At 43.2% G+C, this 22639-nt stretch overlaps 1 protein-coding gene across 1 annotated transcript in view; it reads left to right on the top strand.

The window, feature by feature from the left end:
* Nucleotides 1–5180: 5180 nt before the first annotated feature.
* Nucleotides 5181–22639, top strand: part of BMP2K (BMP2 inducible kinase) — a gene marked incomplete at its 5' end in the record, with an annotated part of 63737 nt that continues 46278 nt past the window's right edge. The window contains one exon of the mRNA XM_084286274.1: nt 5181–5379. Coding sequence (XP_084142400.1) covers nt 5181–5379 — 199 coding nt within the window. The remainder of the gene's footprint in view (nt 5380–22639) is intronic.

The raw sequence follows: 22639 nt of genomic DNA, 5'->3' as shown, positions 1-22639 counted from the left end.
GTCTTTGTTTTCCCTGCTTTCTCTTGCTGTTTTGAAACAATCAAGAGTTGTCGCATCAGCAAGCGATGTGTAGTTTATTTGGTCCAAATATATTACAAGTGACCAAATCTCACACTGCATTCAGTAACTCTTGACCTTGCTGACGGTGAGTTTTGCATCAGATGTGACCAAAGCTGAACTTGGCAATTTTACCCTGTAGAAGATCACAGATCTGTACTTGCTCTCTCCCCAGTTTGTTTCCATTTAAACATGAGCAATCGGTAGCTTGTTTCTTTTCTACAACTCCTTTTTGTTCAGTTCCTGATTAGAACAGATGATAGACTGAAACAGGAAAATATGTCTCTAGTCACCAGCTCAACATAACGCTTGTAGAGCTACTCCTGTCTTGAAAAAATGAGACTTGAGACAAAGCGCTTGCTCTCAAGCTTGCATGTTTTCCCACTGCAGCAAGCGATTTGATTCTCTCATTTTTTTCCAAGTCAACATGTCATACCAAAGTTTTTATGTTGTATCTATAATTAAACAAATGTTAAGCTTCTCCCTACTGCTTCTGCCTCACTACTGCTTCTGCCTCAGATGTGTAGGTGGGACATGACTTGGTCCTAGAAAAAAAATGCAAACCCAAAGCCAAACCAGTTGTGCTTTTAGCTCATTTTAACCTTTCTGTCCTGTTTTAGTAACTGTCTCTAAAACAGATTGCATCAGGGTCAGCAGTTTGAAACTGAGAAATGGTGTTTATTAAGATGGGAAGATTGTATAGCTACTTCTGTGTAAAATGTTTCTCAGGGCTCCCACAAGACTAGAAGGATAACAGATATGCAACAAGGAGGAGATGTGTGCGTAAGAATCAAGTGCTTGTTAGGAGAACCTCTCTGGTGGTGCTTTGTTGAGACTAAAATAGTACAAAACAGAATAACCCTCATATGCCTGAATAAGAGGAAAAAAAATAATACTGCAGTAATGACTGAACAGTTGGGCACCCGTATTGCAAAGATGTGGACCCAGGTGTTTCAAATGAAAGTGGAGAATAATCAGTGATTTTTTGGTAGTTTTCATATAAAAAGAATAAATTTCTAGAATTATTTTCTTCAATTTCTACCATTCACCTCAGGTAATTAACATTTAAAGAGCTTGTCCAGAAACAGCAGGAGGTTTCCAAAAAAACATTTACACAAAGAAATATTTCCATTCGTCTTTTTCCTTAACTATGTTAAGGGACATTCGACATTTTTACAGGAAGCTCTTCACTTCTCGAGAGATTGAGTTAAAACAAATTTATGTATTGCACAGAGGAAACAGTTGAGAGTAGGGAGAGGTGTACGGAGAGACATGTAAGAAATACGAATGAAGGTAAAAAGCATTTGACCCATTCAGGAGTTGAAAGAGAATTAAATCATCACTTCTTAAACTCTAAGCTTGATATTAGCATGTGTACAATATCTGATGTTTCACTCTCAAACAGTTCTCAGCTAGTGCTTTAACCCCTAAATCTTCAAAGCATTTTGCAGCAGTCAATAATTGCTATCCTAATTTTATTGATGGGATTTTTTTTATATTGAGGTGCAGCCGTGTACTTAAGGCCGTCTAACAGCCAAGAGTCAGGAGCAGGACCCAGATTTCAAGCACTCTGAAAGACAGCTATGGATATATTACCTGAGACAAGCTATGACTTACTTTGACTCTGAAAATATGGTTTGTTTTATTAAAAAAAAAAAAAAAAAAAAAAAAAAGGCAGAAAACTTAAGGTTTGCTTTTGTGCAAATAACTGAGAGAAGTTGGAAGATGAATATTTTGAGCTGAATAAAGGTAATATGTAGAATAGTTGACACCGTTAATGTGCTATTACACCATTACTGAAAAAAAACTTAGAAAGCATCTGTATTTTAGACCCCAGGCAAAAAAAAAAAAAAAAAGGGCAAGACCTACTGATATTGACAACATTGAGAAAGACATACACATCATTCGACTGGGACTTGTTTTCTTCCCTGTTTATATGTAGTGAAAATTTACTATCAATTCCACACTCATAAAAAGCAGAAACTTACTTTCATTCTTTGTTTTTGATAATGAAAGCCTAATATTTGAGCCTGAGTATTTCCTACGATTTCATGATTCATAAAGGTTTAATAAAGAACCATTTTATAGCAAAAAAAAATAAAAATAAAAAAATAATGGTAACTGATATCCTAGTTGTGATCCAGGCTCTGCACTAAGATCCTCCCTCTCCTATCAACCTCTTTAGTTGACCTCTCCTCACTTGAGGAGATTTGTGATTTTCTGTTTGTTGCCCCCAGATTTTTCGTCAGACCACTTACTGCTCTGCCTTCTATCCAGAAGTTAACTCTGCTAGTATATACTTTGAATGTTTTAAATTGTTTTTTTCTTTTTTGCATTAGTGCAAAGGGTTTCGCATACCGTCAGTGTGTCAAGCTGTTGCACTACAGAAGTTTGTTCTAAGGCACTCCTTCCAGATGTGGAAGAGTGAACTGTACCTGAAACAAGGGGAGGTTTCAAACAGCAAGGGCAAAGTTTACTTCGGGTTTCGTACTTTGAGTGAAAGATTTCTTGAAAGGTTTTCTCTTCCTTTCTTGATATTTATATAGCTTCTGGAAATAACAAAAGGCAATTCTGCTCAGGTGAGAAATTAAAGTCGGAGAACCTGTTCGCATGTTCAAAATCACCACTTGTTTACCAACTTGGAGGGTTGGGCCTGTTTTTAAAAAGTGGCAAGTCAATATAATCTTTATTATTCACTTTCACTGACTTAATCTAAATAAAAGGTAATCCTTAGCATGAAAACTCTTCACAGCAAGCTGGTGCTTTATAGAAAAAGACCACTTTGGTGCCAAGTTTCCCTTTACGCAGGCTGTGGAACATCAGAAGCTATCTGTGCTATGGCTCTTTGAGATTACTCACAAGAGACCAGCCAGTTCTGTGGCCATCCATGCATTAATCACCAGAACTCCGTGTGCAATAGCGATAGGCTTATTTGCCAGCTATGCCTAAGTAGTTGACCTCTACATCCTCTAGTATGTGAAGACAGAGCTTAGTAACACTAATCCCTGCATAATGACTGTGCTCGTTTGTCCAGCCTATAAATAACTCGAGCAATAATTTAATCTCTTACCTTAAAAAGAGCAAATCTTGGTGCTGAGGACCTCCTAAACAAACAAACAAACAAAAAAAGTAACCAGTTAACCCAAAAGCCAATCCTACCCTGTCAGAGCACCTGTTCGAAAATGCATTACATTAACTTGAGGACAAGCAAAGTTGTATTCATCACTGGCATTAACCTTAAGTGCTTTAAACCCAGCTTTGATTTTTTTTTTTCAAAGACATTTTTTTTTCCAAGACAATTAAAAGCGTATTTCTAAGGAGCACAGGCATGTATCACTGTAAGAATGTCCTCATTAACAAAATGCTGATGATCATGCCTTTCTCCTCACAGTACTCAGTTTCTTTCATCTACAGTCAAAATACCTTTTACATCTAAGGAAAATTGTGAATTAGAGTCTGTACATGCTGCTGAAAACTTGATCTCCAATAATTGAAAGAATGGGAATGACTGAAGGAAGGGGACTACTAATGCAAATAGCTGTCTCTGTACTTTCATGGTATGGCAAGTTGTCACTTCAATAGAGAAATATTCTCATTTTGTTACCAGCCTAATGTACAGCAATATGATTAAGCCAAAACTAATTTGATTACTGAAATATTTTCCCAAAGATTTTAAGCTTCTGGCTTCTCAAAGAGGTTTTACAGAACTGATGGCTACAATTGAAGTTCATCCAAAAACCTTGACATTCACTGAGAAAGGCTGCGATTTTGAATTCCCATTATAGATGCCAAAAATGTGGCTTCATTCATTCATATGAGAGATGGATGTGAGGTCCCATATCAGGTTTGTTTTTATTGCATGATTTCAGCCTCTACGTGAAAAAAAGATGCAGGAATACCTCATTAGCATTTACCCAGGGGGACTACCAAAGGAAAACAGGCTTGTAACAAAGTTACCCTTTTAATTACTCTTATTTGACTGTTAATTTGCTCTCATTTGATCTTGTTTGGTTCCTATTTTGGATGAGTAGAATCACTGTTTCAGTACGAGAAGGGGATGTTTGGCATTTCAGAGAATTTGAAATTTGGTTTCTGTCTCAATTTGTATTGGAAATTTGTGGTGAGGTATTTGGAAACGTGGGGTGTTTCCCATGTACGGGTCTTAGGGGAACTGTGACAAATACTGCCTTAAACTGCTGTACGTTACACGTAGTAGTATAGTGGTGAAAACATAACTTATAGCCAACGATGCTCTGAGGTGGCTCTGCAGTCTTTGCAACCGAGTTGCCACACCTGGAAGACAGTCTGTGGAAAATGGAGCTTCTTCTGGTACTAAACCGTTTGGTGTGTTTATTTTAAAAATACAGCTTTTTGGAGCGCTTTACTGGTGAAAGGCTGCTTGCGCTGATACCTTCCCACCTTTCCCTTATCAGTGTCTGCAGGGAAGGTGTCGAAGGACCTGTATTTCACAGCAGGAAACTGAGAGCTCACCTTTTCCTGTCTGGATCCCCCTTTTCACTGTTTCCTGTCAGTCGCTGCACATCGCTGTGGGTGGAAGCCCAACAGAGGCATTTTACCCTTTCTGCCCCCTTTTTTTCTCACGTAACTCCCTCACAGGCAGCAGAATACAGCCCAGGGAGGGTAGTGAGCCAAGCGGTGCGCCCAGCAGGGCGCTCCGAGCCGCTTTTATTTCCCCCCCGTGGTTCGTCGGGAGGGGGGGGGGAACAGCGCAATCACCTCAGGCGCCGCGGCGACCGTTAACGGCCGGCGCGAGGCGGCGAGCGCGCGACGCCCCTCACCCCGCCCCCTCCCCGCCGCACGTGCCCGCGGCGGGCGGGCCGCGCACCTCACTTCCGGCTGCCCGCCGGAGGAGGGAGGGACGGGTCGGGTGGAACGGGGAGGGAGGGGCGGCCGGCGCATGCGCGGTGGCGCCGCGCACCGGCGGGGCGGCTGCTGGCGGCGCTCGCGGGACCCCCCCCCCCCCCCCGCGCACCTCCCTCCCCTCCCTCCCCTCCCGCTCCCGTCCCGGTCCCCGCGGGGGCGGGGCCGCCCCCCCCTGCCGCAGCCGCCGGGCAGCGGCCGCTCCGCTCCGTGCCTGCCGGGGGCTCCCGGCGCCGCTCGCCATGAAGAAGTTCTCCCGCATGCCCAAGGCGGAGGGCGGCAGCGGCGGCGGCGGAGGAGGAGGCGGTGGCGGCGGTGGAGGCTGCGGGGCGGCGGGCGGCGGCTCGGCGGGCGGCGGCGGAGGGGGCAGCGGGGCCGCCCTGGGGAAGGTGTTCGCCGTGGGGCGCTACCAGGTCACCGCCGAGGAGCTGCTGGCAGAGGGTAACGGCGGGGTCACGGGGACGGGACCCCGGGGGTTGCCGTTTAGGGGTTGGGGTGGTGGAAGCGTGTGGAGGGCGTTTGGCAGCCCCGAAAGAGACAAAATGATCATAATAATTAAGAATTAATAATCAATAATGAATAATCAACCCCCCGCCGGTAGGTTTTCAGCAGGGTCAGGCATCAGCTGGCAGCGCCAGCAGCTCGTGGCTGCTCCCAAGCAGGGTCTGGGGGGGTGGCAGCCCCCTGAGCCCCCCACCCAGCTCGCCTGCACGGCCGCCGGCCTGGCCGTGGGTCCTGACACGCTGCCGGTGGCTGTAGGTGCTGCTGGCACCACGGCTCGTGTCCCAGGGCAGCAGGCTCCAGGCCGGTCCCAGGTGCTGGGGAGGTGCTGGGCTCCGCAGCCCCGCTGCCCCGGGTGCTGGGGATGGTGCTGGCGGTGTCCCCAGGATGAGGTTTTAACAACTGCGTGCTGGTAGCGTGAGTGTTGGAAGTAGAAGATGTGGTGGCGGGAGGTAGGTTATTGCTGCCGTCCTGAGAAAGTTTTAGTACGGCGGAGTTGGTGTTTAACACTTAGACTAAGTACAGTGTTCTGCACCTGACTTATCAGTGTGAGGTTAGGGCATTGCCTCCTGTGTCCGTGGTTGCCCCAAAAGACAAGAGGGATCCTTGCTGGGAGCTGCTTTGGAGTCACCGCAGCCTCACAGAAAGTGCTTCCTCTGCACAGGGCTGCTTGCAGCCCAGAGGCTTCTTAAAAAGAAAAGAAAAAAAAAAAAAAAAAAAAAGGAAATGAGGTCCTGAACAAATTGAGGAGGCACACACACGGAAACCAGAAAAATAGCACAGTGCTTTGTTCGGTTCACCGTCTCATTAAAACTTTTCTCGTGAAACGCTGTTTGGAGTTGTAGATTCCTATTTTTTTATTCCTATAGATTGCAGCGACAAATTCATAGCCCTTAACAGGCACGAGGGCAGGGGGAGGATGTGTTTAAGTAGTGGAGTGTTGTGCAAATTTGCGTTCTTTCTTAATAGACAGAAATAGCAAGTTTTTTTTACAGCTTTCATGTGATGCCTTAAGTGCAGATGACTAGGACTAGAAGTGATAAGAGTCGGGACAGCGTAAATCTGTTGCATCTAGAGAAAAGTCTTCAAAGCCAACGCCAGAGCTATTTGGCAGTAGGGAGGACCCTATAAAGCTTTAGAAGAGAATGAAACAACAGGTGGCCTACTGACAAGGTTAAGGAAGCAGGGCAGAAGCAAGGGAGCTGCTGCATCCCATGTGGTGGCCAGGGAGGGGCTGGGTTAGGTTAACTGCGTGTGTGTGGAGCACGGGTGTGCCTGCTGAGGAGGTGCCCATGACAAAGCTCTGGTCCGGCTCTGCTGCTCCCAACCTGTCACAAGAGCTGGTGGATGGAGAAGTTTCCTTGTGTCTAGGAATTACTTCCTGACAGGCTGGTTTTCCCTCGATGGGGTAACAATTAATAGTAAGTGCTCGTTTGTTAGCGGTGTTGTACGGGTAATATTAACATCTAGTATTAGGAATTAACACTCTTTATAAATTCCCTGTTTTATAATCCCCCCGCCTTGAGGGGAGGGAGCAATGACTTTTTTTTTCCTAATCCTTGTGCGTATAAAGTGTTGGTTTTATTCTGCTGAAACCCTGTTTTAATGAGCTTCTTAGCCCTGCCAGGTAGCTCCAGTTATTCAGTGCTGATGAAATACCATTTTCAAGTTACTTTAAGAGGCTCAGAGTGGAGTTTTAGGTCGTGTAACAAGAAGCTGGTAATAAGTTAATGAATGTAACCAACTTAACAACTAGCCTGTTTCAGAAACAGATGGATAAGGCTCGGTTAGCAGTGGTATGGCATAGACAGGCTTTTTTACTAGCTGTTAGGATTAATAGCATATGCCTGTCAGGTTCAAAGTGTTCCCCCCCCCCCTTCTAAATTTTACATGTGAATTGTCTTAGAAAGCTAGGTCTTGGCTTTGCAAGTGCTGAAGGCTTCCTATAACTAGAGCAAGTTGCAGCAGCGATGCCAAAAGGTTCAAGTCATAACTACATCCATTGTTAGGCTGCACTAATGAATCTTTGGTAGATTTCCTGTGTTGATACGGATGCTGCCCTTGAAACACTTCTCTAGCCTTTGACAGTATCGTTTTTATTGCAGTGCTTAAAGGCCAAGCTACGTCACGTTATAACATAATGCTTTTGCATATATAATGGACGTAGTACTATCTAAAGCAGTTGTAAACTTGGGTAGTAAAGTAGGTATAAAGGTTGAAGTGCTGCGGTTAGAAGGCTCTTAGATTGTTTTTTCTGTGTTAAACAAAGCTGGTTTTTGATGGGTTCTTATCTTTCATAACCCGAGGCTCGGTGTGTTGTTGGATGGGGGTGTTTGTTTCTGAGGTTTGTTATTCAGAGATGAGGAAAAACAATACATTTGGGTTAAGCTTTGATGGACGAAATGAGTTGCTATCTATCCATTTCAAAGGGTGAGACAGAAGCAGCGAGGGGACGGTGGGACTGTGAAGAATGAAGGATCCAGGCAGAGCGAAGGCCTTCTTTATATCCGTTTTGTTGTACGAGGGTTTGTGCAGTGAAGCAGAAGTTTGGAAAATTAAATCTGACACGAATATGGTGAAGTCTGTCTCTCTGGAGTTATAGGTGATGTCCTGGGGACACTAAAGTTAGTTGTGGTAGCTCTAATACTGAAAAAGGATTTCTAGCTCAATAATTGCAGCAGACTGAACGTGAAAATTATGAAATGTCCTTTTAAATCCATCTCAAAAAACAAATGCAAAACAGTGTATGTTGTGAAGAGTGAAAAGGAAAGTAACAGCAAGCAATAAGCTGCTGGGCAGCCAAACTTGGCCACAACTGTGCTTGCACTCCCATTTTTCAAAGGGAAAGGGGAGAAAATACGATGGAAAGGGCTCAAGGGTTGAGATAAGGACAGGGAGATCACTCAGCAATTACCGTCATGGCCAAAACAGACTCAGCATAGGGAGATTAATGTAATTTACTGCTGGTGACTAGCAGTAGGAGGACTAAAAGCAAACTAAAAACACCTTCTCCCATCCGCTGTCTTCCACCTCCTCCCCCCGAGCCGCGCAGGGGAAGGGGGGCTCTGTGTTCAGTCCTCCGTGGTTGTTCCTCTCCGCCGCTCCCTCACGGTCCCTCCCAGCCCCTGCTCCCCGTGGGGTCCCTCCCAAACTGAGCCTGGGGGGCTGCCCACAGGAACTGCTTCAGGAACTGCTCCCACACAGCTCCGTACCACAGGGTTCACCCCCCAGGAGCAAACTGCTCCAGCACGGGTCCCCCCCAGACACCCTGCTCCACCAGGGGCCTCTCCACAGGCCTCAGGGGAACTTCTGCTCCATGCCTGGAGCTCCTCTGCGCTGGCCTTGGTGTCAGCAGGGCAGCTTCTCTCGCGTTTCCCACCCCTCTCTCCCAGCTGCTGTGGCACAGCAGTTTTATTTTTCCTCTTTATTCAATCTGCTCTCCCAGAGGCCCAGCCAGCGTCGCTCTGGCCAGCAGTGGGTCCCCTTTGGAGCCGGCTGGAGCTGGCTCTGCTCTGACATGAGGCAGCTGCTGGGCTCTGCTCACAGAAGGCACCCCCGTGGCCCCTCACCACCATCAAAACCTTGCTGTGTAAACCCTGTACACTTGCCAAAGTGTTTTTAGTTTACGGAAGGAGGAGGAGAAGTTGTGGCTTTACATGAGGGTAAACCTACTTCACTGTTTGCATTGACTTAAAGAGAAATTTATTATTGAACTGCATCAAACTAATTTTCCTGGAGACTGTAAGTGTTGGCATTGGAAGGTATTTTTAAACTACAGTTCAGTTCTGTTGTTGTCTCGATATCTTGGTAGGTCTTAGAGGTGCTTACACTGAGTAAATAAAGCCTTTTTCAGGTTTGAGCTTGTCTTTGTCCATCAGAGTTAGCAGGCAAAGGAAGGCATGGTAAGTGTGTGGAAATTCAGTATGTTGGTGTGTTTTACTGAGTGCAGATAAAGCAAGCAAAGTTACTTTTGGTGTTAAAAAATAAAAATTAAAAAAAAAGGAGGGGAAAGGGGGTCCATGGGGTAAAGAGGTGCCCAAGGCTGTACCTGTGATGTGCAATAGAGTCCAAACCTGTAGTCCTGAACAGTGCTGGCTGGCATAGTTTGAAAGCTCTTGTATTGGCATAGAAAGATGCTCGCCATCCTGCTTCCATTGCATTTCTTATCTAGAATGGATTAGTGCAATCATGAGATGTGTGATTTTTCTTAAAAGAAAAAAAAAAGGAAGAAAAAACAACAAAAAACCTTCTGTTTAGCTTTTTTTTCCTCTTTCTGTAGTATAGCTCATAAACTGTCATTTAGTGTCTCACGTGTCTTGAACTGGTATTTCAAGCACCACAGTTTCAATGTCTTTTTCAGGCTGGTGGTTCTCCTACTGTCCAGGACAATTAATAGCATGGGTGGACTCTTTCCGATTTCTTAATTAAGATATATTTAGCCCAACAGAGAAATGGGGCAATTTAATGTCAGGCAGTAGCCCGTTTTCCCTTTAGGCATGAAGCATTTGTCCCTTTGGAAGTATTCCACCAAAGCAACAGGAACAGCCTCTCCTTGTTCGTTAAACTAGAAGCCCTGCTAGAAGCAGAAATATTAGTAACTGAGGTAGAAGAAGGTAGGCAGTGGCACGTACAGCTGCTTCCACAGGTACCCAGGCTGGTGGGGAAGTGGTGGGCATCATTGTGGTGTTTGGGAAGAGTGGTAGGCTGCCCTCCAGCTCTTATATGCCTTGATCCTTTGGGCAGGAGAAGTTGTATGTGCTGTATCAGCGCCCTTCTGCTGTAACTTTCTGTATTTCCTTTGCCTTACGATATGTGGGAAGAAGAGGAGAAGCAGTTACTCTGTTTTTTGTTTTTCTGGCTGATAAAACGGTGAGTGTGGAGCTGTATTTTTGTGCTTTTGGAGTGCTTGTGAGTGCTATCTCACAGGGAGCTTCTGTTTTTCTGAGTGACATTATATCTGGGACCAGACAGGCTGAGGAAAAAGTATCTCAAATGGGTAAGTGTTTGTATTACGCAGAGTGTTTGCTTCAGTTATTTAATATGATGGTTAAAGCATTGATATCTCTGAAGAGGCATCTCTATTTAGAGAGGACAAGTGAAAGGCTCAAGTATCCCTCCATGAAACTGGAAACTCATTCTCCTTTCTTATATAATCCTTCTCACGCTGCAATCTCCTGGAGTCATTACTGATAAACTCCTGAAGGAATGAGCGTGCAAGCTGAACCATCCTGTTTAAACTGAACATGTGGTCCTTGCAAGTACTTGATGGCATAGGTTATTTAGTTGGTCTTTTATTTTTATATTGTCCAGGCCAAGTCCTAAGACTTTTTTTTTTTTTTTTTAATGCAAATGTCGTTTATTGGAGTGTTTGTTTGTTTGTTTTTCCCAAATAGTTTGTCTAAGGAAGAAGGGGAATCTTAAGACTGGACTGGCATCGCAATGGTGGTGAAGTTTGAATTGCCTAATGCCCGGAGAGGAGGCATTCTAAGTTCTTCAAAATTGGTTCCCAAATTAGGATCGTCTTTAAAGTTTATCTGTCTTATGTGTATTAGCAATAGCACTTCAATTAGCAATCTGAATAGACAAACATTCTGATATGCTCTTTCTATTTTTCTCTTGCCCTTCTGTTTTGTCAAGCCCTATTTCACTTACCCTGATTTTTTAGGTTTTTATAGTAAGATGTTGGGCATGTGCAATTCAGGAAGTCGCTGTGAATTCCTAAGTGTCCTGATGTACAGCAGGCACTGCCTTCACTTTTGGGAAGATTTGGCTTGTTTGTTCTTGTTTCTTCTGAAGAGGCAAACAGAAGTGCCCTTGCAATGAATCTGTTAACTGGAGTGCTTGAAAGTGATTAAAAGCAGCGTGGACCAAATTCTTGACTCTGAGATCCTGATTCTGCAGCGTGGAAGATGATTTGTGTGGCAGGTGTTGTGAAGGCAGCTGTGGCGGTGTCACTTCTCTCATGACTCTGTGACATGGCAATCTCGTGTGCTGCAAGCTGAAACTGTAATTACTGGTTTTCTTCATTTGCTCAGTGTTTGTGTAGCTTGTGAATTGCCACTCCTTGCAGTAACTACTATTTTATTTTCCATAGGAACCCAGTTCAGTTGTTCAGATACATTTCCAGACAGCCTTCCAGCTTATAATCTAACTTGTGGAGTTGGAGCTGGGATCGGTCACGTCGACTTTTCAGAGTATAATATCACTGAATCTATGTTCACACATCATCTTAAAGGTCATACCTGTTACTCATTCTGTCTCAAACACAGTTCTGCTTTGCTAATATTTGAGTAGCAGAAATGGTTTGTTTAAGTTCAGAAGGTATAAAGGGGGGAAAAAGCAGTATGAAGACTTGAAAGGGTCCGACTAATTTTTGCTGAGAGCATAGAAAAAACATGTACAGAGCTCTGACACAGTCCCAGTAACAAGCATGGCTGCCGTATTTCCAGTGTAGCAGGTGGTGAGATGCTGAGTGAGGTTTTGATCTCTAATGAAAGATTGGGAAGCTGTGCTTTAGTGCTTGGTGGTTTTTTTTTTTTCAGTCTTTTCAAGCCTACTGCAGGCAGATAACAATCTGAAACAAGAGCATTGTTTTGCCTTTTACAGTTTGTAGCTGTATTCTCTGTAGTAAGAGAGGCCAAACCAGGAATTAGTTTGGATGTTGGTTGTGATCCTTGTCTTGCATCGACGTGCAGGTAAAAATACTGTTTCACATAACATAGTGCACAAAGTAATGCTTTAACAAGCTTTGGTCGCACTGTCAGGTAGCTAGTGCACTGACTGAACTTGCTGGGTACTGCAGGAGAAGAGCCGTGTGTTTGCAGTGTTCAGCCCCTGCTGTGGCTCGTCTGCCCCCCAGAGCTGTCACGTGCCTCTTGTACAGAGATGCAGAAATTCGCAGAACTGGTTAAGAAATGTGTGTAGCCTGACAAAGGGATCTGTTGTGCAGCCCAGAGCCAGTTCAGCATTCACCAACACGTGGTCTAACACTCTTCTTGTTGTCAAGTTACTGCTCTTTGAATCCCTTAAGGATACTCATTCCAGCACTGTGCTGTATGTGGACATGCAGCGTTATGCCTGTACTGGCGGCAAATAATTGTTCCTTTTTATTTTAGAAGGACGTTATCAGTTTAACTTCTGGGGGCCCAGAAGCAGTTGAATACTGAGCAAGTCCTTTGGAATCTGGTAGTTCTGAGCTCAGTTGTTGGGACAGCAGCCAAGAGTCAGATTGTCGTACAGGAAGAGCAACTTGGTTTGGAGCAGCATCGTGTTAATACGATGCACGGTCTCAAGCTGTCTTTCCTTTGCCAGACTTTGACAAGAGAGATCAAACGCATGTGCCTTCTAATTGCTTCTTACCCGGCGTATGTGTTTTGATAAAACATGTTAATGGTGCGGTAGTCATAATGGGGGGTGCGTGTGCAGGTTTTGATTTTTGCTGTTTATCTCCTGCACACCCTTAAAGGGTGAAGCAGCATGCAGTAATGGAAGATACATTGGCTTTATCCATTAAAGACTTGGCCTGGCTTTAAAAGAATCTGAGCATGATCTTATTTTGGGTATGCATTTTTTGTTGATTCTCTGAAGGTTTTTTTTTTGTTTTGTTTTAGATGTCAGTATTTTGTATGTCAACATAGAAAATGAAAACTTTGCTAGCTAATAAAAGTAGAATTAGTTTCCAGATGGGTGTTAACCCCAAACTAGTGATTCTGGGAAGGGTATGTTTATTTCTGTCACAGGTTTTTGTTGCTGTAATATCAGAACAGTCAGTCATTAGCTAGAATGTTACCCATAGGGAGGTATTTGTACAGTTTTCCTGTGTGTGGAGAGCACAAGTAAATGCCAGAGATGGGACTTGGTCTCAGCCTAGCAGCTCAGTGGGTCTCCCTTTCCTTTAGCATGAAGAACGTGAACATGCTTTAATATATACAGATGTTAATGGTGTGGACTTTGATATCTTTCTGGCTGTAGATGTTTATTTGTTTTAGCTGTGAATGTGTGCAAACATAATGTCAGGTGAACGTCTTGTGCTCTGCTAAATTAATTACACTTTGGGCTGACAGGAACAAGGTTTGATAAAATCGTTTAGGTATTTCTTGTCTCTCGTTCTACAAGCATTGTTTTTAAGTCCTCGTTCTTGAAACTGTTTGATTTCTTAACCTTAGGCTATATTTATTTTCTTGTAGCTCTGTTCTGCCTCCATAATACTACAGGTAAGTAGGCTACCACAGCAGAAAGAGCTGCAGTTTGTGAGGAGTGCTAACTGACACTATGAATGCGTCGCGCCTGCCAAAATACCAAGTGCAAGTGTGTCAGATTGCAGGTGGCTCCAGGAAACAAAATAGATTTTGCAATGGGGACTCACCAGGACGGTAGGCCCGGTCAGTCACCTCGTCTTAACTGGTTTGCTTAGGATGCTGTCTTTTTCCTCAGAAAATGCTGACATCTGTTTTGGAATGGAGGTTTCTTCTCAGGTGTTTTTATGGGTTTAGCTTAGAAGCTGTTAATGTAGTAGAAGAACAGCTGCTTCCTGAAATATTTGGAATACTTGCCCTTTTCCAGTACCGTAAGCTGGAAGTCTGAGGCTGTTTTCCATATCCCAGTGATATTAAACAGCAGTTCGCGTCCTCTCTAGCATGATTTTTTTTCTGCAGTAGATGTGTATTTGTCCTGGATTTTCCTCTCTGGCCTAAGACGTTATGCAGTGAGATCCCTGTTCTCTTGAAGTGCTAGGTTCTGTTTTTTCTCATCATCATTGTCTAGCTGCTGACAAGGAAGGAGGATGAATTCCTCATCTGCTTTCCTGACTGTCTTGTGAATGGATTTCAGTCTCCCGAGTGTTTGTCTGCTGGTTACGAAGGTGGGAACCTTTCCCTTCGTCTCCTCTGATGCTTCCCTTGCTCACAGTTCTCTAGGTTGGTTATTTTTTACTTCTAGATATGGCTGGAAAACTAGCTGTTTTAGCCTTGATTCTTGTTCTGTCCGCACTGCTACTCCTGATGTAAATGGTGAAAACACTGAAGAAATGATTATGTAGAATCTTGTGAGAGTAAAAACCTTCTGTCCTTTTTTTTGGTCTGTCTCTTTCTGAGGTGTCAAAGCTGGTATTGATCTGAAGAACATCACATCCCCTTAGGGAAAGTCATCACCCTGCAGATGGGGAAACGAAAGAAGATGGAGAGACTTGCCCAGGGGTGAAAACAAGTCTGTACAAGAGCTGAGGGCAGGGTTTGGAACTTCCCAGCTCCGTGAGGGGTTCTTCCTCATTGCTTCTGTAACACGTTAATACACCTTGAGTGCCGTATACAGAATGATGAAGGCAACTGTGATGTTCTAGGACTTCAGGAGCTTTTATTCCAAATCATACAAATGTTGGTCTTCCTTCTAAACTTGCAGATTACTTTCTTTAATGGATGGATTTGTTCATGTGCTGCCTTGAAACTTTAATACACGAGCCCTGAAGAGATGCGTGCTTAGAGGATTGGTCTGATTCTTGGTTTAATTCTTGTACTTGACTCATTTTACCTTTTCTCGTTGTTTTTACTGGTTGTTTGGACTGTGATTTCTGTCTGTGAATCTTGTCTAATGAACCATTCTTGCAGCATTTTGCTGCATTTCACATAAGAAAGAATAGTTCCAGAAGTCAATGATAAATAAGGCAAGTTCATATGGTTTTGCAATTCCTTCAGGTTGAAAAACTGCGTCTGACGTTATTTACAAAGACAGTTGCTAAACCACTTTAGTTTTTGGATAGTTACAAAAAGACTTGCATGACACTACATTAAATGTGTGTTTCTTTGGAGAGACAAGCTATGGACAGATGAAACTTGGATCTCGTCTTAATGTAACTGCTAAATGCACACAGGGTTGGCCTGTGCTATTTGAGTTTGGACAGAGCCAAGTGCTCATTTGGATGGCGGTGATGTAAACACAGGAGAAGGCCATTTCTTAGTGTTGTGGTTTTGAACTTTGTGTCTCACAGTAAAAAATAGATCATTAAAGAATATAAGGCACTGAATTAGCTCAGTGACGCAATTGTGTAGGGGCCTGACTTGATTGTAACTTGTATTGTGTGAGAAAAATACAAGTGTGAATGACTTTCATCATGTCTGTGCTGGACATGGGACCTGTTCTGTGCATGATATGCAGAAAATCAAGCTTTCTTAGAAAAAAAAAATAAAATCTAATTTCATCCTCTGGAGCCCTGTTGTCTTCATATAGCTCAGTAGCTTAGTCTGTGTCTGTAGAAGAGATCTTCAGTTCAGTTTAGATGAGCTGTCGCTTGGCTTCATAAGAATTCATGACACAGCAGGGAGATCATTAATTTTTCTCTGAATGAGACATCCAGAGGTTCATTAAACCTCAGAAGGCAGAAGAATTTATATTATTATGGCAGTTGTAAAAACCAACAAACAAAACCCAAATAGCCATACAAAAGCTCAACAAAACAAAACCACTTGCGTTGCATCTGCTTTGGTGAAGGTCCACGAATCTTGGTTTAAATTTGCAGTATTACCTTCCCAAAAGCTTAGTGCTTTCTTCGGATGTGCCCGGGTTGTCTCCATCAGCCTGATTTACTCCCTCGTTTTCACTTACTGTGCTGTTAAACTGATACTGGATTATAGAGCTGCATTTGTAAGAGGACATTACGTTGAAGGACGTGTTTGGGTGTAGACAGTGGATTGGTCGTAGAGTTTCCATCTTTAGGAACTAACCCAAAGCATTCAAGCTTCCAGGCTGGGCTGTTTAATGAATAACTGCCTTATTCAGAGTTACTGCTGTTGACTGACTGTCCCTTGAAACACAGGAGGTAAATAAGAGATGTTAAAAGCTTTTGATAATTTTGTCTCTGGTAATCAGAACTCAGCCATTGTAGCATAGACGGTTTAAAACGATACAGCTGCTCCTACTATCTGGGAGTTTCAGTGCCTCTTCCTAAATCATCAAATGTCACGGCGTGGGGTTGGGAAGTATTGTTGCAGAACGAACCCCAAGCATAAAAGTGGTGTAAAAGACTTCAGATAGCAGTGTCAATAACGAGATGTTTTGTACACAAATTGGGGTGTTCAAAGATATATAGCATGTACTGGATAGAGCTTGAAGAACTGCCTGCCCTGTGCAGGTGACAAGGAAAAGCATTACCCAAAGTACCTCAGAATTGCGTTTCCTGACATAAGCATCCCAAATCCCAGGCAGTGTGCTGGCAAGGAACTTTGTTGGTCCCCTGTCCTCATAATCCAAAGATGTCTGTGTCCACGGCCCTGGTGTGCTGAGAGCTGAAATGCATACTGCTATTGACAGGCAACCATAATACTGATAGATTTAAATATTTCTATCAGGTGTTCTTAATATTTCATCTGGTTAGTCTGTGCTTATGGATGAAGGACGGTCAATGAGTGCAGTGGTGGTTAGACTGAGATGTAAAATGGGTGCGAGGCTGTATGTAGACCCCTCCTAGCAGCAAGGAGGTCTGAATTTCCTTGTGCTGGTTTAGTGTACTTATGACACCATAAGAAAAAATAGTAAACCAGAGAGTCATCATATGACATCTGCCTTAGTCTGAGATGCTTGTAGCATCCTGAATTGCTTAGCTGATCTCTGCACAGCCTAGTGACTCCTTTGTTTCTGTTGCAGCCAGTGGTGGCGCATGTCCACGTGCTGCAGATCTAGCTGTGCTGCTGCAGCCCTGCGCCTCGTGCTTCGCCTCATTTCTGTGGCACGATAGCTCTGTGGTGTTCAGGGGGCGAGCTGCTCACGTGTGGTTACAGGTCCGTTCTCTGACTTACTCTGCCCTGTTTTTCTCCGCTTGCATGTTAAAATCACAGTTGAAGTAGTGGTTTCAAGGAAAAAGGAAAGACAAGCTACAGACCGAACATGAGCTTGTTGGAGAAGGGTTTTTAATTGGGTGTTAAAACATGAGGTATGAAAACAGAACTTAGTTCCCAAAGAGTGAGGGTGGTTATGCACTAGATACGTAATGTATCCGTACCCACTAATTTAAGCATTTGCTATCTGTAGTTTACTCAAATGCTTGTTTATTATTTTGGAATTCAAATCAATTTAAACCAACACTTCTGTGCATTAAAAAAGCTTAGCAAATGACACTTGAAATCAGTCTGTAAAATGAATGTAATTCATGGGTTCTATTGATCATAGCCGCAGTGTTGTAGAATGAGTAATTTCATTTTCCTGTCAACTCTATATTCACAGATATCTTCGTCCTGCTTTTCAGACTCGCTCAGCCTCCAGTTTAGAGTAACGAGAGATGGAGCTGAATTCAGTGAGCAAACCAAGTCAGGAGCAATGGGGGAAACACTTTCTGTGTGTGGAGGAGGCAGGGAGACAGGTGCTGTTCCAAGACATTTTTATAGTGGTAGCAGTTGCTAGTTATAGATTATTATTTAATCAATGTCTTGGAGACCTTCTGAAGCCTTGTTGTGAGTAGTTGGACAGGAAACACATCCTGCCCAAAGGCATCACCTTGGTTACATCTTGAGTAACAGGATATGTCTAGGCTGCTGAGGTTCGAGCGACTTGAGGTTTACTGGCACCGTGAAAGGGAATTGAATTAATTCTAATGGCCTAGATTACACAGTTAGCATAATCCCTTATATAAATGTTTAGTCAACAGTCTTGACCTTGAACAAATAAAACACAGTTCAGGTTATTTAATAGTGTTCTGTTGTGTGGGTTTATATTTGTTCTTTAAGCTTACTGCTTGGAAAGGGAAGCATCGATGACACCAGGTTTTATATCTTGAAGAAAAATCTTGCTCCTGCAAATGGCTGTCACTGGTGACAAGTGTTTCTTGGCTTCAGAAACTTGGATTGTGTTGCTTGAACTTCTATATTTTTTATTCCAGAGCTGGTTTACACCAGTTGGGGAGATTCTAAAAATGCAAACCTGATAGAAGATGCAATTATGAGTAATGCAGTGCACTGTGGATGAGAAATTCAACAGCAGTACTTGACAAAACTTTGTAGGCTTGTGCAAACTTGCTTTAAAATGCTAACCTGATCTGTAAAGGGGTTATTTGCTTATTTAAGCGTATCGGGATGTGCAAAAAGTGCATTTGCAAAGTAGGAAAGTGTTTGAGGAGACTAAATGGAGTGGTTGCTTTACTGCATCTCAAAAGTAAAAATGACACGAAGATCCTTGCATCATTTGAAGATAGCCTTGTTCCCTGGATGGAAGCTGGTCCTATGAGCACTGAACTAAAAGATACCAAACTGAAAATGGGCTTGTTTTTTAGTGATGTGCCTATAAATAAACCTTTGTACTTTCTTAGTATACAAAACTGCATAAAATAGCTGAGCCTTCTCAGTTATCTCTGCATTGTGCTGAGGTTTTTCCTGGTCCCCATGCGTGCTGGGAGCAGACTGGATTTGTCTATTTAAGCATAAAAACTTGCATTATTTCTGTGAGAGGAAAGCTCCTGATCTTTTGTAAGTGGGGGAAAAAAACAACACAAATCTATGACCCCTACAGTACTTCTACCTTTGTTATGTTTAGCTTACTTTTGGTTTTGATAAGAAAATAATCTTGAAAGTAGCCCAAGAGCTGTAAAGGCCGACTTTTGAAATGAATGAAACTCAATGGGTCGTGACTTGTTGCCAAATCTTATTTCCTACTTTCAGTTTCTCTTGGTATAGATAATGGAGCCATTTAACACTGTCAAGCTGTTATTATTTCAGTGTGATTTCAGAATCTGTAGCTGAGAAGAGATTAACATTTATATCTTCACAAGCAATTAACTGCACTGTTGGTGGTCTTGTCATGTTCTGTGCTCTCTTCTTTACTAACAGAACTCTTCTTTACTAACAGAAGAGCAAGCATTTGTTGTCTTAAATATGAGGATCTGTTAAATACAGGCATAAATGTATTCATTTTCCTTCAGCGAATAGGAAGAGGAGGTGATAACGGTATTATGAAAGGAGCAGAGTGCTTGTGACTAATTCATAGTTGAAGCATAGAGAGATTTTTTTGCATTTCTTGTAATGAGAGTAAGAAGTAGAGTGGGCAGGGGGTTTGCCCAAAGAAATATGTTTTGTCTCGGGTGAACAATGTGGTGTGTTACTTGCGTGATGAATCATGTGCTTGCCTTTTTTTTTTTTTTTTTTTTTTTTGGAACTTCAGTTTAGCGAGTTATTTTCTGTGGTTACATTTTTCTTAAACTTGACAGAGTATTATAGGAAATGTAAGTACTTCTGTTTTGGTAACTGTGTTCAATTAAAATAATCTACAAAATCTTCTATGTTAGGTAACTGTTTCTTTTTTTTTTTTTTTATCCCCTCTAGAAAAATAGCTGAGGCAGTCAGATGACAGCACAGAAACAGTGTCCTCATTAAAACAGTCGACTGGATAGATAGCAAGTCACCTGGATACTCTGAGAAGCGTTTCAGATGAGCAGCATGATCATCTTTAATGCGGAGTGCTGAGCTTTGTTCCCTTTGCTGTAGGCTAGATCAAAGCTGGAGTATCTCAGTCAGCCAGCTGTCAGATAAAATGTGCTTAAATCTAGAACTTGAACGTTAGTGCTTAAATTGGGAAGTTGTCTGCAGCAGGCATAGTTGACAATCCAGCAGAGAGCTGTGGGACTTGAGCTAACTAGAGCAGGTTTGTTCAAAACAGAAAAAGAATAATCTGAAGTCCTTGTCACCTCATCAAACTAAATACATTTTAATACAGTTAGTACTAGGTTGGTGGAGTAGATGTCTGGAGGAAGTCTTTGTGTAGGAGAGGACTCGTTCCAAGTTGCTCTCCTGGACATTCTCACGAAGACGTCACGCTGCCAGCTGCAGCCAGAAAAATGACATCTACTGGGCTCTGAGGAGGCTTGCTTATTAAAAGGCCAATTAATAGTGTCTTAGTTTCTTTCTCATGCAAACATACACTTGCCTTAGACTCGTTTTGCTTAAATGATTTCTTCTTGAGAGAATGATGTTGCTTAATGGAAGGGGAAGAAAGTGGAGGTTTTAAAAAGGGTAGGATTTTCAAATTTGAGAAAACTTTGCCCACACAGTTGTAGTTTGTTTTCAGTTGATTCAACTGATTCAGACATCCTTCATTGTCCTTACACACCAGGAGTGAAGGCAGTGGTGGTGGCTAAAAATTACTGTTACGGCTTTTCAGTGCTTAACTGAGTAGTAATGTCAGCAACACGAGAAAAAAATTGCTCAGGTCAGTGCCATAGGAACGTTTCTTGGGATTTAAAAGAAGAAAAATATCCCTATCTGGGACCAGTCTTGTTGATGTTCCTCTGCATTCCACCCTTTTTGCTTTCTTTCTTATTCTTTGGTGTGCACTGAGGGGATCTTTTGTGACTTCTGGGCATTTTGCTATAGCCTGTTGTGTAGCATTTAAATTTGCATAGAGTTAATTTTTTTGCATGGTAACAAGCCTTTATGATCCTTGCCATTAAGAGAAAGTATAAATGAGATGTCGAAGTCTGTGAGTATGAGAACTTTGCTGGGCATAAGGCTTTACTGCTGCTTGGTGATTAGGAAAACAAACAAACAAACAAGTCCTAGTACCTGTTTGAAGCATGAGCATCTGTGGGTTTTGGTTATGACGGCTCATATCAGTTCATCTCTTTATTTTTTAAAAGGTGTAAAAAGTAGAAGTTCTTTGTACATTTGGCATGCTTGCTTCGCTTTGTCATTTCATCTGCTTTTCCGTTTCCAGTAAGAACACCAGAAGTTATTTTTCTGGAGTTAGCACCTAGACTTATTTGGTGCATAGGTATTAGAGAATAAGAAAGCTTTTAGCAGAAAACTTCAGCAGAGCTCTTTTCATCTTTCTTAGGATGCTATCGTAGCTTCAGGTGTACCCTGTTGGCTGCTCAACTCAAAGCCCTTTGCCCAGTTGGAGTGTAGTTGGTGGTGAGAGAAATGAAACCTGAGAGTGCCAGCTCAGAGGCAGGGCTAACACCGCAGTTCGGGGCGAGGTATGCACAGTGGGTCTGCTGGTAGCGGGGTGCACGGGAATGTCCTGTGGGGTTGTCCCAGGCAGCCTGCTTGGTAATGCACAGCTGCTATTTTTGCAGTGCTGCCCGAAGAACAGATGGTGGTTTGAAGAAAGCAGCGCTTCTTGTGGAAACTACCCGTGATATTCAGAGGGTATTGCACAGAGGGAATTTGTGTGGGCAGTGGAAAAAGGAACAAGAGAATGTCCCTTTGAATGTGGTGTCCATGCGAAGTGGAGAAATATTGAACTCCAAAATGTGTGTAGAAGAAAAGGATTGTTTTAAGTGGAGGGAGCAATTTGAGCTCTTGATTTTGGGAGTGTTGAGCTCTTGAGCTTGCAGGCAACATCCATCAAGTGCTCTTCCAGCTGGAGCTGCATCTCAGAGCCTTGTGCTTTTGACTGAGACTTGTGGAACATGTTTTCCTAGGAATATATATGCACATATACATACACAAATGTGTGTATATAAATACTTATATATGCAAATACGTGCATAGGAAGAGTGTCATTTGCTACTGGCTGTATTCACCAGGTAGGCCCCTTGACAGTGCTTTCAGCAAGCAGGCGTGCGCAGGTGACTTCAGTTGGTGGCCATGCAGCCCCCGCAGTGAGACAGCCCTTGTGACACCTTCCTGCGGGGTCAGGAGGATGGTGGCAGTGGGCAGGGCTGGTGAAAGCTGGACGATGTTCAGCTTACTGTCTGAGAGCACGTGGAGGTGTATCCCAGCCGCCGCCGCAGTTCTCATCGCATTGCTGGAGAATGGAAAGGTTGTGGGATGGGAAGTCCCTTCGGTGGCTCGTGCAGCAGTGCAGAGCTTTGTTCAGCAGCTACCTTGCCCTGTGGAGGTTGTGGAAAAAGAAGTGTGTTCTTGAGCAAAAATTCCTCGTAAGGCCGGCAAACTGCAGGACAAGGTTGTGTTACCATGTAGCTTCTCAACAAACACCAAGTGTTTGGAGTCTGATAGAAAAAATTCCCAAAGTTTGAGTTCTGTGCTATTTTAGAGGTTTCTCTTTCAGAAATAGACATAAATTTTGTTAGCTTCAAGAACTAAACAGTGTTCTCTGCATAAACTAAAGTACTTCTTGCGTTTGCTTCTAGTCTGCTGCTCCAAAAAGCATGCCTGGTACCTCCGCGTCTGCTACCTGGAGATGGTGCTCCTGCAGGGGAAGGACTTCGTTTGTTGCAGGAAGGAGGGAGTTCCTGATACTTGCAAGAAGTGCCCTGTGGTTATCC

This window comes from Netta rufina (assembly GCF_964035555.1).
Source record: "Netta rufina genome assembly, chromosome: 4".
Classification (NCBI taxonomy): domain Eukaryota; kingdom Metazoa; phylum Chordata; class Aves; order Anseriformes; family Anatidae; genus Netta; species Netta rufina.
The sequence above is the reverse complement of the archived record's forward strand: the minus strand, read 5'-3'. Positions and strand labels throughout refer to the sequence as shown.